The following is a 17,604-nucleotide window of genomic DNA, read 5'->3' as shown; positions in this document are numbered from 1 at the left end:
GATGGCTTGGGTGAATTTGATTCGTCGGCTTGGGGAGCCGACGCACCCTCCGTAATGGAGGGCTCCGCCAATAACAGGCGTCGAGGTAAAGATGGCGTGCCGGCTTCGGGAGCCGACGCTGCAGGCGGTGCGGACGGTTGCAAATGTCCCGCACCGGAAAAAAACTTGCATGCTGTCGTGCAGCCGGGCTGCACGACGAAGCGCCGGGCGACCAAGCCGGGCTTGAAGTCGCTCGCCCGCGGGATGAACCCGCCGGCGGTACTAAAGAAGAACACCCGTCCACGGCTGGGCCTGGACTCGTCCAGGCCCAGCCTGGACGAGGTCAAGAACCAAGCGGAGCCGGGCTCCGCAAAACAAGAAGACGGCGCATGCGAAGGTTGCTGCGCAAGTCTCGGCCTGGGGCCGAGACGCCACAAGGAATGTCTGCCGGGCAGACGGAGGCTGAGAAGCCGGACGTCGAGACGTGAACGTCTTGACGCGTACCTGTGCCGGGTTCTGGTACAGGGAGATGACTCTCGCTAACCCTCCGACGCAAGCGTCGGAGTTGACTTCGCTTCCAGTCATGAACTGGAAGCGCTTCGCGCGTGACTTGCACGATGGACGCATCGAGCAAATATGCATTCTCTCGGCCGCCGAGAGAACGAAGAGCGAGAATGAAGAACTGAGGCAGTTCTTCATGGAGACCACCACTGAGAGCGAGGACACTCTCAGTGCGAAGACGAAGAAGGAGCGCTTTGAAGAGCAGAGCTGGGACTCGTTGAAAACGAGTCCCTACTACGAGATCTTACGGGAGTACGCTGACGTACTTCCGGAAGAGATTCCTGCGGAGCTTCCGCAGGATACGGGCATCCAGCACGAGATTGATCTCGGGCCGGGGACGAAGTACTGTGTCACGCGGCAGTGGCCACTGCCGCGAGAGCAGGTCAAGGCGATCGACGACTTCTTCGAAAGTCGTCGCAAAGCTGGACAAGTGCGGGAATCGAAGTCCCCGCAGAGTGCTCCGACGTTCTGTGTCAAGAAGCCACAGGGCGGCTGGCGCATCGTTCATGCGTACAAAAAGCTGAACGATGCGACGATACCGGCGCAGACACCGATACCGCGAAAAGATGTCATTATCGATTCGATGGCCAGAAGCACGATCTACAGTGCTCTTGATCTGCGCGATGGGTTCTATCAGATCCTCATGCGTGAGAGCGATATCCCTCTCACGGATGTGAGCACGCCGAGCGGCATGCTCTGGGAGTGGCTGGTGATGCCGCAGGGCCTGAAGAACGCCCCTGCGACCTTCAACAGGTGCGTGACGCACTTATTGCGCTCGGTGCGCGACTTCGCACCGAGCTACTTCGACGATGTGTTCGTCCACAGCCGGGCTGCGGACGGGATGAGCGACGTTGAGATGCACAAGGTGCATCTCCGGAAGCTGCTTCCGCTCATGCGCAAGCACAAGCTCTATGCGAACCTGAAGAAGTGTATCTTCGGGGCGAGCGAGATACCCGTGCTCGGGTGTCTCGTTGGGAAGAACGGTGTCCGCCCTGACCCTGAGAAGGTCAGAGTGATCAATGAGTGGCCGACGCCGTCGAACGTCAAGGAACTGCGGCAGTTCCTTGGCTTGGCCACGTACTTGTGCAAGTACGTGCAGGACTACGCGGGCATGATACGCCCGCTGTCACAGCTCCTGAAGAAGGACGCCGAGTGGGTTTGGACTGCTGAGTGTCAGCAGGCCTTCGATGCAGTCAAGCGGGGCTTGACTGAGGCGCCGATCTTGGCGGTGGCCGACCAAGATCGCCCGTACGTAGTGTGCGACGCGTCCATCTTCGCAATCGGATGTGCGTTGATGCAGCACGATCACGAGGGTCGTGATCGTGTCGTCTACTACTAATCGCGTCAGCTGAAGCCAGCTGAGCGCAACTACCCGGTACATGACAAGGAGCTCCTTGCCATGAAGTACGCACTCGCGAAGTTCCGAGTGTATCTACTCGGAAGCAAACCGTTCGTGGTCTATACGGACCACGCGTCGCTGGGGGCGGCTGTGAAGGCGCCGCACATCTCGCAACGGATGGCGAGATGGCTCTTATTCTTCGCAGAGTATAACTTCCGGATTGAGTACAAACCCGGAAGACTCAATGTGGTGGCCGACGCGCTCTCGCGTCGACCTGACTACGCCACGACTGATGCCGACATCAATGCCATTGACGCCATCCGATCGAGCACCCCAACGTCGTCACTGTTGGACAACGTGAAGGTCGCGTACGCGCACGAAACGGACGCGAAGCTCTTGCTGGCCTACGGCTCAGCGCCTTCTGACAAAGCTCGTCAGAAGCTGCCGAAGCATCTTCGTACCGTTATCGGGTGCACGACGGGTTATTACTCTACAGTGCAGTCGACGACAACGCGGACCGCGTTGTCGTGCCCACTGACCATGACCTGCGACTCAGGATCATGTACGAGTATCACGATGCACCGACTGCGGGGCATCCGGGCCGTGAGAAGACATACCTTCTTCTCACGCGAGACTTCTACTGGGCCCACCAGTACAAATGGGTGCGCAAGTACGTCCGTGCTTGCGAGGTTTGTCAACGTGTGAAGCCTGCGCCTTTCGCGTAGGCTCCCTTGCAGTCACTGCCGACTCCGTCGGAGTGTTGGCAGTCCATGTCTTTGGACTTCGTGTTCGGTCTTCCCCCGGACAGCCAGGGGAACACGGGCGTTGTGGTCTTTGTTGACCGCTTCAGCAAGATTGTACATCTTGCTGCGATACCCGCTGCAGTGATTGCGAAACAGACGGCGCGTCTGTTCGTTGACATGGTGTTCAAACACCATGCCATGCCGATCGCCATTGTGTCGGATCGAGACCCGCGCTTCACTGCACACCTTTGGCAAGAAGTGTTTACACTTCTTGGGAGTCAACTTTCGATGTCGACTGCGGACCATCCGCAGACGGACGGGCAGACCGAGCGCGTGAACCGCGTGCTCGTAGACGTGCTTAAGAGCTACGCTCACTCGTTCCAACACTGGAGCGAGTGCCTGCCGATGGCGGAGTTCGCCATCAACAACTCGGTGCATGCCTCGACCGGGCATACACCGTTCTACGTGAATGCCATCAGGCACCCACGCCACCCGAGTCTACTAGGGATAGTGACTCCTTCCTTAAGTGGGGGAGGATCTCCGACTGCAACGCAGCAGCCGCAGAATGCCGCTGACACTTGCACAGTGTCTGCCGCGATTACGCGCAAGAAGAACACGCAGCACGCGTCTGTGCAGGGCACATACGCCGACAAGAGCAAGAAGAAGAAGAACGGGTCTGTGTAGGGCACAGACACCGCGAAGACGAAGGCAGAGGCCGGGCCTACTGCTAGAAACGAGCTGAACTCGTTCAGCTCGGACGCAATCAACTTCGTGCAGCGCAGACAAGCCGTCATTCGGTTTGTCCAAGACGCTATTGCAGCTTCTGTCGACCGACAGAAGCTGAACGCAGACAATGTTGGTAGGGGCAACACTAATGAATTCAAGAAGGGTTCATTGGTTTTGTTAGCAACTCAAAGCCTGCCTAAACATGCAGTTTCCGACTTCGGGGCGAGCAAGCTCGCTCGGCGCTTCGTCGGGCCGTTCACGGTGTTGGCACGGCATGGCAACGCCTATACGCTAGATATTTCATTTAGTATGCGCCTTTATTCGACCTTTTACGTCGGGCGGCTGAAGCCATACCGGCAGCACGAGCCACCTAGCTCGGCTGGCCCGAAGCGGAAGCCCCGGCGGGAGCGAACCTCTGCTCCAGTGCGTGAACGCGCTGGGCCAAGCGTGCGACGCGACCTCCCACGTCGACAGAGATGTCCGACGCGGTCTGCGAACCCTGAGCGACTTGAGCCCTCAGGATCGCAACCTCCTGCTTCAGAGCGGCGAACTCCCGGCTCTGAAGCTGTTCCACAGCAGTGACCCGCTCCTCGAGCGTCGGGCCAAGGTCAACCCCAGGTTGACCATACCCGGGGCGTGTTCCCACCACCGCCGCCTCCGATCCGGGACGCCCGCGGCTCAACACGCTGGATTGTTTAGCGTATTGTGAACCATAGTATCCCGAAAACGAACCGGCAGCCGGTTCGTTATCGTATTCGTTGGAGAGGGTTTCCGCCCCACCAAGATACATGGGAGCCGCGGGACGTCCTGCTGTAGGACGTTCCGGAAATGGTGAGGGCGTACGAAGCTCACCACGCACTGCCGACGCGAAGGTAGTGCGAGCGCTGTGGTCACCTACAGCGCCCGAAGTCCCACGATCGTCGCGTTCCTCGCGTGCCAAGAACTTGGCACGGAGATCCTTGAGACTCGCAGGTACACGTATCGTCGTGTACCCGTTTAGGTCGCGGTCGCTCAAGCGCGCCGCACCGGAAGACACAACGTGCACTGTTGGCCTTCGGGCACAGCGCACAGAATACCAGCGTCCACAGAGGATCTGTGGAGCTGCTCCAGCCGCCCGCGCGTCGAGAATGTCTCGAAGCGCTCACGGGCATGCTTAACCCGCTCGCGGTAAGCAGCCGGTTCTTGTTGAAGTTCTCAACAAAAGCATTCCAACTTTGACAAAGTGCCTGCCACTCAGGCACTTTGCTGCGAGAAGAGGTCTTCTTGCTGGAGAAGTACCGGAGCTCGTGGATGTAATAATCGCGCCTGTGATTCGTTAACGGATCAAAGTGCTGTTCCTCCGCCACAGCATCGTCGTCGATCCCGCTGCATACGTACAGCGGGATTTCGTTTGGAGGCACAGTGTTGCCCACACGGTCGGCGATCTCTGACGCAGACGGCATCCACGGATCGCGCGCTGGCTGAACAGCGCGCGGAGAGCTTGAAGGCGGCACCTCACGCGGGGAGCTTAAAGCCCCAGCAGCGGAGAGCGAAGCGTCGCTCTCGCCGCGCGAACGCTTCGAGCTCGAAGCGTCCGAGTCGTCTCCTTCACGAGGGCGTCTCGACCCGGCATGCGGGTCGAGACTATCGCTGTCGATAGACTCCTTGCGCTTGCTAGAAGAGGCCTCGCCCTCTTCCATCTCCACGTCGTCGTCCTCGAAGTCAACGGCGTCGTTGACTACAGAAGAACCTTCGAGGACAATCTCTGGTTGAGTTGCCCCCGCCGCAGCCTTGGCAGCAAGAGCGTCACGCTTTGCTTTGTGACGCTCGCGGTACTCGGGGATAGAGAGAGTCTCTATCCCGGCGGAGGACTTCTCCTCTGCTTCAGCGGCGGTCTTCTTCTGAGGCGAGCTCATTGCGGAATGAGCTCGAGTTTTCTTTCTCCCAACGCGAAGAATTGACGAATGGTCAATTTCCTGATTGACGTGCCGTGACTCGGCGCGTCTAACCTTGAGGGGGGGATGGTGTAACAGGGTTACACGCACAAGTGGCTACAATCACTTGTAACTCTAACAGACACGATGTCTGTTAGAGGTTCGAAAGACTTTCTCGACCTTGGTGTAGACACACCAAATGCTACATACATTTAGGATCACCACGACGGGTGGTCCATAGAGACTTAGGATTCCTATTGGTTGAAAGCAGCATATTTTAGCCAATGAGCGACATGCATAGCGTTGGAATTCTGCCAACCAGCCGTTGGCAGATTCCCAGTTTAGAATATTACATTTAGAGGAAGTCAGAAACATAAAACAAAAATAGCAGTTCTCATTTTAACCCAAAAACATTATTTGGATCGTTTATTTAGATTAATCTATACTCGGAAGCCCGAGTATTATTAACTCTAAGTTAAACTAAGCTACGCTTCCTCACATACACGCGCACACGTGTAAGCTAAAGTAGTGAGCCAAAGTAGGCCCATTACACTGATCTTCAGCATGGAGGGAGTTCCAGCGATGATGATGACATTGTTCGCGAAGTTTTATCAGCCAAACCAGTTGCTCGTAGCAAAAAATCTAATACTAGAGATGGAAACCAAGGAGCAAGCCTCCAAGTTCTATGTGTCCCTGAACCGGAAAATTTCAGCCCAAAGGCTGCTAATGTGCAAATAGGTGTTGCACCTAGATTTTGCGCTACGTCCGCAATCGTGCGCTCCACAGTGCCTGACAAAGTTGAAATTATTCTCAACGGAAACACCAGAAAGTCAGGAGAGAAGTTATACAGAACCGATTATCCCACCATTTTCAACACAGCGCACATAGAACACGCAGAGGACCTGTCTCTACCATTACACACTTCAAACCGTCTAATCGCTGTGGAAGAGACAGAACACCTGTCAGTAGCGTGATATTGTTAGGATTGAATTTTAGACCAAAGTTTAAAATTTCGAACAATATCAGGGCAACGAAAAATTTTCTAGGAAGCTCTTGTGAGAAAGAGCAAATATTTGAAAGGAAAAGTTTTCTATTTAGAGAGATAAATACTAAGTATATAAACCCCAAGAGCATACAGTGCAAACATCAACACCGCAGCAACCAACCAACAACCATGATCTCCAACGCTTTCAACTGTAACGGGGTTACACGAGAGTTACCCGAAGGGTTATGAAGTGGGTACACACCGTCTAACCTAAATCAGTAGGAGAATCGGTACACGGCTTCAGAGCCACTGATTATGCATATGACTAGGGTTCACTATGCTAGATAGTGAACCGGATACATTTACACCGTAGGCGGCTTGGCCGCGATAAAGGGAATACATTCACTTTGAGATCCACACAGTTAAGAGTTAAGGGTTGACTCTTGGAGTCCGTAAGGTGTACGGACTCGTACGTTCTGGTATTAGAACGGGCTATCTTAAGCTGAGACTCTGCGAGTCTGTTATGTCTTCCTCTGACGCTAAAGCTACGGCAGCCCCGCTGCACTTGGTAGCACTTGTAGTCAATCCGACACCTGTGTCTGTATAGACTGACCCTCTGTGGAGAATGGAGCTGTTCGCTCACTTGCCCCCGAACCAGCAGGATGCGCTCAAAAAGCTTATGTCCTTGCTGGGCCCGGAGGGCGTGACGCAACTTGCGCAGCAAGGCCCCGACGCGGTGAATGCGCGTCTCGAGGCGTTTTCAAGCTACGAGAATGCTCTGCTAGAGCACCTCCAGCAGAGGATGGCAACGGCCGCGGCGCCCCAAGCGCCCGCTTCGTCATCCGACGCGGGAACAAGACCCAAGCCGCTCATGTTGAGCGTGAAGACCTTCCAAGGCAAGGAGGGTGAAAGATTGATGCTTTGGACCCGTGAGGTTGAGATGGCTATGAGCTCAGCTCTACTCCGGACGGAGTCGCAGCGCGTGGCACTAGCTATCTCGAAGCTCGGTGGGCGAGCGAGAGAGTGGGCACTAACGTCCGGGACGTCGGTCGAGGTGGCCTTCCCGACGTGGGACCAGCTGAAACAGCAATTGTCCCGGGTGTTCGCTCCGCCTAACGAGGCGTATCGCGTGCGCTCACGCTTCCTGGCTACTCGGCAGAGCAAGAAGGAGTCGGTGCACTATGTTCAAGAGTTGAGAACTCTCATTGCTGGCATGTCTGCGGACCCACTGCCGGTAGCAGTCACCGTCACGGTGTTCATGGAAGGCCTTCGCACTGGCGTTGCCAGGACGGATGTGTTCCGAACCCACCCGAGCTCTTTTGAAGAGGCTGTGAGCGTCGCATTGAATGCGGAACACAACTTTAAGTCATCGAGACTTGGGTGGAGTGCGTCTTACGCTAGCGCGTCGAGTGGTCCGGAACCCATGGACCTCAGCTATGCTGAAGACGAAGAAGCCGAGCTTCGTGCTGCTGAGCAGCGTCGCAGTATCCGCAGATGTTTCATCTGTGATAACACCCGTCACCTTCGTGCTGGGTGTCCGCTGCGCCATCAGCGCCAGGCTTCGCCAAGCCGCTCTTCGAGTTCGAGCCAGGGCTCTGGTTTGTCTCGGGGAAACGAGAAGTCCCAGTAGGTGCGGGACGGCCTACTGGGGAAGAGCTAAGTTCTATTGAGCCTCGGCGAGGTGGAGGTCGACAGGACTTAGCCCCGAAGAGAGCCGTACTCTCTAACATGGAACGTGTATGCAAGCCGGGCTTGCTAGTTGTCCAAGCTTGGGTGAAGGGCTTCACCAAGCCATGGACGATTTTGATCGATTCGGGAGCGTCGGGTAACTACGCCCGGCGTTCTACGATGGACGGAAGTCAGTTTTATGCTGAGGCGCTGGTAGCGCGCGGGAGTGACATCGTCACTGTTCGTCTCGCGACGTGCACTCGTGTCACGGTGCCTAAGGTCCCTGTGGACGTGGGCGTAAAGTTTTTGGATTTTGATAGCGTGGAACGCTGTCTGGTCTTAGACCTCGATTCGAGATATGATCTCATCCTTGGTATGGCGTGGCTGGAACGCCACGAGCCTTGGATCGGTTGGAGGTCGAAGACCCTTGGTGCTACGCACTTCTCTCCTGGCGGAGCATTGGCGAGTCGTGAACCCACCTCTGCTAGGAAGCAGAAGCGCTTTTGGCGCGAGCACTGGACCGAGTCGGTCAATGTGCTGGACGTCGGAGTTTCCGAGTTGGTGGACACTGAGTGTGTCGAGAACGAGCGTTCCGAGCGTGGCTCGCGGACGGCAAGTGGAGCGGCACGAATTCCGCTGAGCGGGTGCGCGCCTGAGGGCGACGCCCTGCTGCGTGCCAGCGACGGCGCGGTCGGCACGATGCCGAAGAACAAGGGGCTTTGCCCGGATAAAGATCGTGGAGTGGCACGTAATCCACTGAGTGGAGGCTGCGGATCGTGCAGCTCTTCGCTGAGTGTCGGTAAAGACACTGGAGCTCCCCCGGAGCTGAACGAGGTGGTGACACCTGGCGTCAATACGCACGCGAAATCACGGAGCTCTTCAGGGCGGACGGTGTCCATGAAGAGGAGGCAGCGCCGCAAAGCGCTGGCTGCGAGACGCAAGGCGTCTGCGATCTCACGAGTCGAGAAGGGCGTGTCGAGCGGCGAGGCTCCACGCGAGAGCGAGCAGCTCTATACACTCGTGAATGGAGTGGCGGGCGACGTCGACGGAGGTATCAACCTCGACGACTTGCCCTCACTGTCGGCTCTCCTGGAGCTGGACGAGATGTCCTTGGCCGAGTTCGGCGAAGCCTTGAAGGCTGGAGACTTGGCCGAGGTAGTGGTCATACGACCCGAAGAAGAGTTGAACTCGTCCTCGCTTCTAGATGAAGCTGTCCTGGAAGACACCAAGAAGGCGCTGAATGCGCGGAGCGGATCGGCGATCCTGAAGGACCCGTCGGATCCCTTGTATCAAGTGGTAAAGGATTACCAGGACGTGGTCTCGAAGGAGCCGCCCTCGGGGCTACCTCCGGATCGAGGTGTTCGACACGAAAGCGATCTCGTTCCGGGAACGAAGTACTGCGTGACGAGGCAGTGGCCCTTGCCGAAGGAGCAGTGTGACGTCATTGACGCGTTCTTTCGTGCGAAGCACGAGGCGGGCATGGTGCGTGAGAGTAAGTCTCCACACTCTACGCCGACGTTCTGTGTCAGAAAGCCGAATGGCAAGTGGCGTATCGTGCATGCTTTCAACAAGCTGAATGCCGCTACCATTCCGGCGCAGACGCCAATTCCTCGGAAGGATGTTCTTCAGAACAACATGACAGGATATACGATGTACAGTGTGCTCGACTTGGTCGATGGGTATTACCAATTGCTCATGAGGACGAGCGACATTCCTCTCACTGCGGTGAGTACTCCGAGCGGCATGCTCTGGGAGTGGTTGGTGATGCCCCAAGGGCTTTCGAACGCGCCAGCGACGTTTAAGCGTCTTGTGACGCAGCTCTTCAGGCCCCATCGGGCGTACGCGCACACGTACTTCGATGACATCTTTGTCCACAGTCGTGCGGAGTACGGAAAGACTGATATGGAGAACCATGTGGAGCACCTGCGTGCTGTGCTCGAATTCATGCGTCAAAACAAGTTGTACGCCAACATTGACAAATGCATCTTCGGAGCGGAAGAGATCCCCTTCTTAGGGTGCTTCATCGGGAAGCGTGGCCTGAGGGCCGACCCGGTCAAGGTCAAGGCCATTGTTGACTGGCCGGTTCCCAAGAACCAGAAGGATCTTCGCAAGTGGCTTGGCTTAGCCAATTACTTGCACAAGTACAGCGAGAACTACGCTGAAATGGCTCGGCCACTGTCCAATCTCCTGAAGAAGGATGCGGAGTGGTGTTGGGACACCGAGCATCAAGATGCGTTTGTGGCAATTAAGGACAGTCTCCTTCATGCGCCTATTCTGGCTCTGTCAGACCCCGCTCGTCCGTTTAGTGTCGTCTGTGACGCCTCGGACTTTGCCATCGGCTGTGCCCTGCTGCAAGCAGACGCCGAGGGGCGCGAGCGCGTGATGGCATTCGAATCTCGCCAGCTGAAGGCTGCGGAGAAGAACTATCCTGTCCACGACAAGGAGCTACTTGCAATAAAGTATGCGCTCGTCAAGTTCAGGGTTCACCTGTTGGGCTCTCAGCCGTTCGTGATTTACACGGATCATGCGTCGTTACGCACTGCGACTCAGTCACCTCATCTCTCGCAAAGGATGGCCCGATGGCTGTCCTTCGTCGCGGAGTACAACTTCGAGGTGAAGTACAAGCCTGGCAGGCAGAATGTCCTTGCGGACGCGCTGTCGCGCAGGCCGGATTATGAGCTAGCTCATGTAACGACCGTGACTTCGTCATTACCGGATTAGATCCGAACGGCTTATGCCAAGGACGACACTTGTGTCGCGTTACTGAAGGCTCTGGGGAGCAAGGCGTTTTAAGACTCGGACATGGAATTGTCAGCGCGGCTGCGCGCGCGGCTACACCGTTATTCCCTCGATGGAGGCCTGTTGTTCTACAACACCGGCCCAGAGGATACGCCCCGCGTGGTCATCCCTCATGATGAGGATCTGAAGTATCGCATCCTCTATGCGGCACACGACACGCCGCTGGCTGGCCATCATGGCTGTGAGAAGATCTACAGCTCGGTGAGCACCCACTACTGGTGGCCGAAGCTGTACAAGTGGACGAGCACTTATGTGCGCACGTGCGAGACGTGTCAGCGAGTGAAGTCGTCACCTCATGCTGCAGCGCCGTTGGCGAGTTTGCCTGTCCCTTCGGGCTGTTGGCAATCCATGAGTATGGACTTTGTGTTTGGCCTGCCTGCGGACGTGGCAGGCAACACTGGAGTCGTGGTCTTCGTGGACCGACTGAGCAAGATGGCTCACATTGCGACTGTGCCGGACACCATCGATGGTAAAGGTACAGCAACGCTGTTCTTGGACCGAGTGTTTCGACAACACGGACTCCCTGAGTCGATTGTCTCGGACTGAGACCCCCGCTTCACGGGTAACTTCTGGAGCGCGGTCTTTGCGGTGCTTGGCACAAAGCTGGACATGTCCACGGCGGACCATCCGCAGACCGATGATCAGACCGAGTGCGTAAGTCGCGTCGTCGAGGACGTGCTCCGCAGCATTTGCGCCGAGACGCCGAAGCGCTGGAGCGCCATGCTGCCACTCGTCGAGTTTGCGTTGAACAGCGCCGTACACGCCTCGACAGGCTACACGCCGTTCTACGTGAACAGCTTGTCCCGCTGACGCCGCCACGTGGTGGCCTCGGGCTTGGTGGGGGAGGAGAAGCCAATTTAGCTGATCGGCTAGCCAATGTCAGCCCGGCTACTGTTCGTAAACAGGTTCGCGCTTTCTTGTCGACGCGTCTGAGTGTCTTACGACATGTGTGTGACGCAATGGCTGAGAGCCAAGACAAGCAAAAGGAACATGCAGATGCCACGGGCAGAGGCAATGTTGAAAGTTACGAGGTCGGGGACCTGGTGCTACTTAATGCTAAGAACCTACCTACACATGCAGTGTCTGCCGTCTTCAAGACGAAGTTGCGCCCGCGCTTCATCGGACCTTTCAAGGTTGTGGCCAAGAAGGGCCTTGCGTACACGCTCAATCTTCCGAAGAAGGTGAGGAAGCACCCCGTCTTCTACGTGGGCTTGCTCAAGCCGTACCAGGACCCGATGCAGGTGCAGATGGAGGCACCAAGGGTGACGAGGTCACAGGCGCGGAGGTGCCGCGGGCACAGCGAGAGCCGCAGGCGCAGGAGGCGCAGCAGTCGGAGCCTGCATGCGGGCCAGGAGGTCGAGCTGACCCTGAAGTCCAGCCTGCTGACGCTGTAGCCCCCCGAGCTCCCGGCCACGTTGCTCATCACGATCGCGATAGTATCGCACCCAGTCCTCCAGGGCCCCAAGGCGGTCCCAGACAGCTCGAGGCACCTCGGTCCATCGCGTCCGCTCGGCGAGCTGGTCGAGTTCGGTGACAGTCCGGCCCAGACGCGCATCAACGTCATGGATGTGATCCCGAAGGCGACTCGCCTGCTGCCGCGCCTCCAAGAGCTCACCTTGAGTCGCAAAGGGGCCCACAGCGGCCTCCACCGGCTCTGCTCGATGAGCATGGGAATCTGCATTACTATGTGGAGCGCCTCCTGGCGAAGCGGCGGTGGCGGGGTCAAAACCAGTATCTGATGAAATGGCGAGGGTACCCTCACTCCGAGAACTCATGGGAGTTTGAGGTACCCCTCCGCCAGGACTGCCCAGACGTCGTGGACGCTTTTGATCAGCTTGACCACCAGCGCCCCGATGGCTCAAGGCCGGCACGCCGGTCGTCCCACGCTTCCCGGCAATAAGCTGGGGAGCTGCTGGGTCAGCCACATTGCCCCGAGGCTGACCCTGAGCCACAGCGCTCACTCCCTCGCGGGAAGGAGCGGCTGGAGTGCTCGAAGGAGCGAAGCGCGCAGCTCTAAACTGGGTCTGCGGCTGGGCGAGTGCCGAAAGGCTGCGCTTGGCTCGGACCTTCGCGAAATCGAAGCGGAGCTTGCGTTCAATGCGAACATCCACTTCACTGAAGCTGACTCGGAGAGCGTCCATGGGGCTTAGCTTTCGGCTGTGCTCGGCCCAAGACTCGAACTGAGCTTCGTACTCAATTGAGTCTTCCCCCGGGCTAAGTACCACCGGGTACGTCCGCATGGCGGGCACGGACTTCTGCTGGGCTTGCAGCCGCAGTCTCTCGCGATACTCCGCGACAGTCGTAGACTGTGGAGTGAGGAGCCGCTCTCGCAGAGACGTACGCAGTGCGAGCTCCTCCGGAGTACAAGCCGCGGGCCCAACGGTGTGCAACGCAAGAGACTGCTGGAACGCCTGACGACAAGCCTCCGCGGCGTCGCGAGGCCGGAAGCCGTAGTCGGTAGTGCTGGGGTTCAGCAGAGGCCGCAGCTCGGGGCGCTGGGGGCGCATGGGAGCCATCTGCGCCGCCACCTGCTCGAACTAAGCTTCGTCCAAAGGGTTGGAGATGACGGAGCCCAGGGGCACGCCCTCACCACGAGGTGGCGAATACCAAGGCTCAGTGAGCGCGCGCAGCTCGTAGCGACCGGAAGAGCGTTCAGGGAACGGGTTCGGAGATCGCAGCGGTGGCCGCGGCTCCTCCCTCGACGGCGCAGCGCGCTCTGCAGGTGAACGGCTCGGCGAGCGCACAGGAGGCGTGCGCGCGGGGCGCTCTTGATCGCGACGGCTCGAAGAGCCAACTGGGGCCGGCGAGCCTTCTTCACGACGTGTCGACGGTGTGGGCGAAGCGTCGCCGCGGCTCGGGGAGCGTCGCGTGAGTGGGGACGCGTCTCCTCGGTTCGGAGAACCCTCCATGGACTCGTCCACCTCGCCCTCTTCACCAAAGAGTTCCCTAGGAACCATGATCTGGCGGGTTGGTAGCTGGGGCTTGCGCGCTGCGAGCTGCACTTCAGGCGTTGCGCCGTGAAGTACTCGGGCACCGAGAGCCTGGAAGGCGTCGAGGGTGTGCGCGCGGGCGCTGGCGTTCGCGGAGGTGCGGAGGCACGCAGTGCAGCAGCACGAGAGGAGCGAGGCTCCGAGGCGGATCTGTCTGCGGTCAAAAGACCAAAAGGCTTTATGACTTGAAGTCATGTGAGGGCGCGTTGCACCGAGAAGTTCTCAGAGACGTCCACGCGATGTGGATTGACTCGTTCGAGAGGGAGGCTTGACGGAACAAGACCCGGAGGTTGACCGTTAAGCGTGAACACCCGTGTCCACGGTTTGGTGGGGGGGGGAATGTAACGGGGTTACACGAGAGTTACCCGAAGGGTTATGAAGTGGGTACACACTGTCTAACCTAAATCAGTAGGAGAATCAGTACATGGCTTTAGAGCCACTGATTATGCATATGACTAGGGTTCACTATGCTAGATAGTGAACCGGATACATTTACACCGTAGGCGGCTTGGCCGCGATAAAGGGAAATACATTCACTTTGAGATTCACACAGTTAAGAGTTAAGGGTTGACTCTTGGAGTCCGTAAGGTGTACGGACTCGTACGTTCTGGTATTAGAACGGGCTATCTTAAGCTGAGACGCTGCGAGTCTGTTACGTCTTCCTCTAGCGCTAAAGCTACGGCAGCCCCGCTGCATCAATAAACTACAGCTTTGGATTTTACAACTTTGTTGATTTGATTGATGAATCTGTTTCATTTCTTAACATCTACAGTGCCAATGTTATGATGGGTGAGCACCACGATTCGTCCTACTGGATTCGATTCCTGGAGTATCTTCAGGACGAGTACTCAATCATGTTGTTTGCTGATGCCATTACATTGGATAATTACGAATTCATGCAGGGGGTTGATCAGGAGACTTACTACTATGGTTTGGTTGAAGAGATCAGCTTATTTCAGCGTGTTAGCGTGGTATCTCTCACGAGCAACGTGCCGAGAGAGTTCGCCGCATGGATTACCCCACAGTCTGGGAGCATGTATTCGACGAGTGGAACATCAAGTACACCAAACTTTACCTCCTCGGATTCAATAATGCTGTGCCAGATGATGACGACTTTGAGTTTGAGGATGATGATCTTGACCTCGAAGCTGACATCGTTAATGTTGAGAATCGATTCGCTGTCCTCAGCACATTCGAAGAGAAGCCACACTTTGCTCAGCTGAATCATGGCCTAATCAATCAAGCGATTGCCAAGCGTACGCACTAGCAGGTGTTTCAATCTCAAATCACTGAAGAGCTCATCGCTGAAGCTATGCATCATGACCGTATGGTGGCTCGCATGGGACATTTTGACAGTATTGAAGCTTCTTCGAGTGCTGCTAAAAAAATGAGTCAATCGACTCATTTTTTTTACTTCTGCAACTCATCAACTTCTGCCTTCAGCTTAGGCATCTTGGTCTGAACGAATTCATTCTTGCTTAACCATTCCAGGTAGTTAGGCTCAATCGCTCGGATCTGTTTAATAGTCCTAAGCTTGTATTTGCCCCATGTAATAAGGAACGATCCAACGTCCTTGCCAAATTTTTGAGCTGGGAATTTGGCAATATCACTACCATGTGCAACGAGACCTTTTTGATTTGATAGCCAGCGGCAGTATCCAGGGTCAGAAGCATAAACCTCCTCAATAGTCTTGGATTTGTGCTTGCCAAAAGTTAACGTAGTCATTGGTATCTATCTATATAGATAGCCACATGATTCTTTTGAAAATAATTAATTAATCAATACCCTGGTAGAGTCGCAAGACTCTGCCTACGTCTGAGCCTTGCTCAATTACGAGAGTGGACTTACAAGAACTCATTTGCCATATTATTCAGCTCAGGTGTCAATCGACTAGTGCAATGGAATTCTAGGCCACATCGTAATTAATTAAAGTTGCTTCCTTTTCTATGAGAAGCACTCTAGTCAGCTCTAGACACTTCTCCGGTGATGCGATCAATCTCAAGGGTACGCTCGTAAACAACGAGCACCAGAAGGTTTGATCCCTGAGTAGCTACGTTTACGCCAGATACCTTGATCGACTGAGGCACTTCAGGCTCACTGATGCGCGAGCAATCAGCTACTAGAATGCGCTGAGCAGTCTGCCACTTGTCGATGCCGATGAGACCGTTCGAGATCTCACGCGATAGATCACCGTTGATAGCTCCAATTTTGCTGAACTCGTCCATGAACGCTTGCCAGTCGTACGAGTGTACATCCTGGAAAATATTCTTGTTGCCCACCTGGACCTGGAAATCGCGAATGGACGAATCAAGCTGGCACGTCCACGGAGCACTATCGAATAAACTGGCAAACTGTTGCGAGCCGTGAGCAGAAGCGAAGTTGCTTGCCTTGGTGTTTGCATATGGGATGACTACTACATACTTGACACTCTTGTGCGATGCCGATACAGGAATAGAGAACGTCTTGTTCGTAGTCAGAAGGCCTTCACCAGCCTCACCATTCGAAAACATCTGACTGTAGCAATCAAGGTACTTGATCGTCTTCATCGGTTTGCTCACCAAAGCAGTCGGGGTGGCTCAATCATAGAAAGGAATGTTCAATCGACCCTGAGTAAACGGGAAGTAGCTTCCAGACGTAGCGATCGTCGTAATCGTATTGTGAATCGGATCTCAAGCGATCTGAAGCTTATCGCTCTTACTAGCATCGCCAATAACAGCGTTCATATCATCGGCAGTACCAGCAGGTGAAACGGAACTACCGAGCATAACAGGACATACCGTAACCAGCGGTAAGTGTCGTCGAGGTTAGCACCATAGTACGAGATGCGACAGTTGCATGCGGAGTAAGCGCAATTTCAGAGTATCCCGTCTGCACCTTAAGCTCAAGCTTCGGCTGAGGAAATCCTAGAATGCCTAGCTCGTCAAAGATCGGGTGAAGATCTACGAGTCGGATCTTGAGCATATAAAACCATTCGCCAAGGGTAGAACCCTGCGTGAGGGCCGTACCCTTCTTAAAGGCACCAGTACTGCAGCGGGGCTGCCGTAGCTTTAGCGTCAGAGGAAGACATAACAGACTCGCAGAGTCTCAGCTTAAGATAGCCCGTTCAAATGCGACACAAGTGTCGTCCTTGGCATAAGCCGTTCGGATCCAATCCGGTAATGACGAAGTCACGGTCGTTACATGCGCCAGCTCATAATCCGGCCTGCGCGACAGCGCGCCCGCAAGGACATTCTGCCTGCCAGGCTTGTACTTCACCTCGAAGTTGTACTCCGCGACGAAGGACAGCCATCGGGCCATCCTTTGCGAGAGATGAGGTGACTGAGTCGCAGTGCGTAACGACGCATGATCCATGTAAATCACGAACGGCTGAGAGCCCAACAGGTGAACCCTGAACTTGACGAGCGCATACTTTATTGCAAGTAGCTCCTTGTCGTGGACAGGATAGTTCTTCTCCGCAGCCTTCAGCTGGTGAGATTCGAATGCCATCACGCGCTCGCGCCCCTCGGCGTCTGCTTGCAGCAGGGCACAGCCGATGGCAAAGTCCGAGGCGTCACAGACGACACTAAACGGACGAGCGGGGTCTGACAGAGCCAGAATAGGCGCATGAAGGAGACTGTCCTTAATTGCCACAAACGCATCTTGATGCTCGGTGTCCCAACACCACTCCGCATCCTTCTTCAGGAGATTGGACAGTGGCCGAGCCATTTCAGCGTAGTTCTCGCTGTACTTGTGCAAGTAATTGGCTAAGCCAAGCCACTTGCGAAGATCCTTCTGGTTCTTGGGAACCGGCCAGTCAACAATGGCCTTGACCTTGACCGGGTCGGCCCTCAGGCCACGCTTCCCGATGAAGCACCCTAAGAAGGGGATCTCTTCCGCTCCGAAGATGCATTTGTCAATGTTG

General features: G+C 55.9%; 2 protein-coding genes across 2 annotated transcripts; both read right to left on the bottom strand.

Annotated features, from left to right (window-relative positions):
• Positions 1–3,718: 3,718 nt before the first annotated feature.
• On the bottom strand, positions 3,719–5,243 carry PHYSODRAFT_328750 (hypothetical protein; the record flags this gene model as incomplete). The annotated part of the gene is made up of 2 exons (XM_009525080.1): positions 3,719–4,400; positions 4,435–5,243. 2 exons carry the CDS (start codon positions 5,241–5,243, stop codon positions 3,719–3,721), a joined length of 1,491 nt encoding a protein of 496 aa, XP_009523375.1.
• A 9,870-nt stretch (positions 5,244–15,113) lies between these two features.
• On the bottom strand, positions 15,114–15,428 carry PHYSODRAFT_491018 (hypothetical protein; the record flags this gene model as incomplete). Its single annotated transcript, XM_009525079.1, has 1 exon — positions 15,114–15,428. One exon carries the CDS (start codon positions 15,426–15,428, stop codon positions 15,114–15,116), a length of 315 nt encoding a protein of 104 aa, XP_009523374.1.
• Positions 15,429–17,604: the final 2,176 nt, after the last annotated feature.

Source organism: Phytophthora sojae, assembly GCF_000149755.1.
Source record: "Phytophthora sojae unplaced genomic scaffold PHYSOscaffold_3, whole genome shotgun sequence".
Taxonomy (NCBI): domain Eukaryota; phylum Oomycota; class Peronosporomycetes; order Peronosporales; family Peronosporaceae; genus Phytophthora; species Phytophthora sojae.
This window is presented reverse-complemented; position numbering and strand designations above follow the sequence as displayed.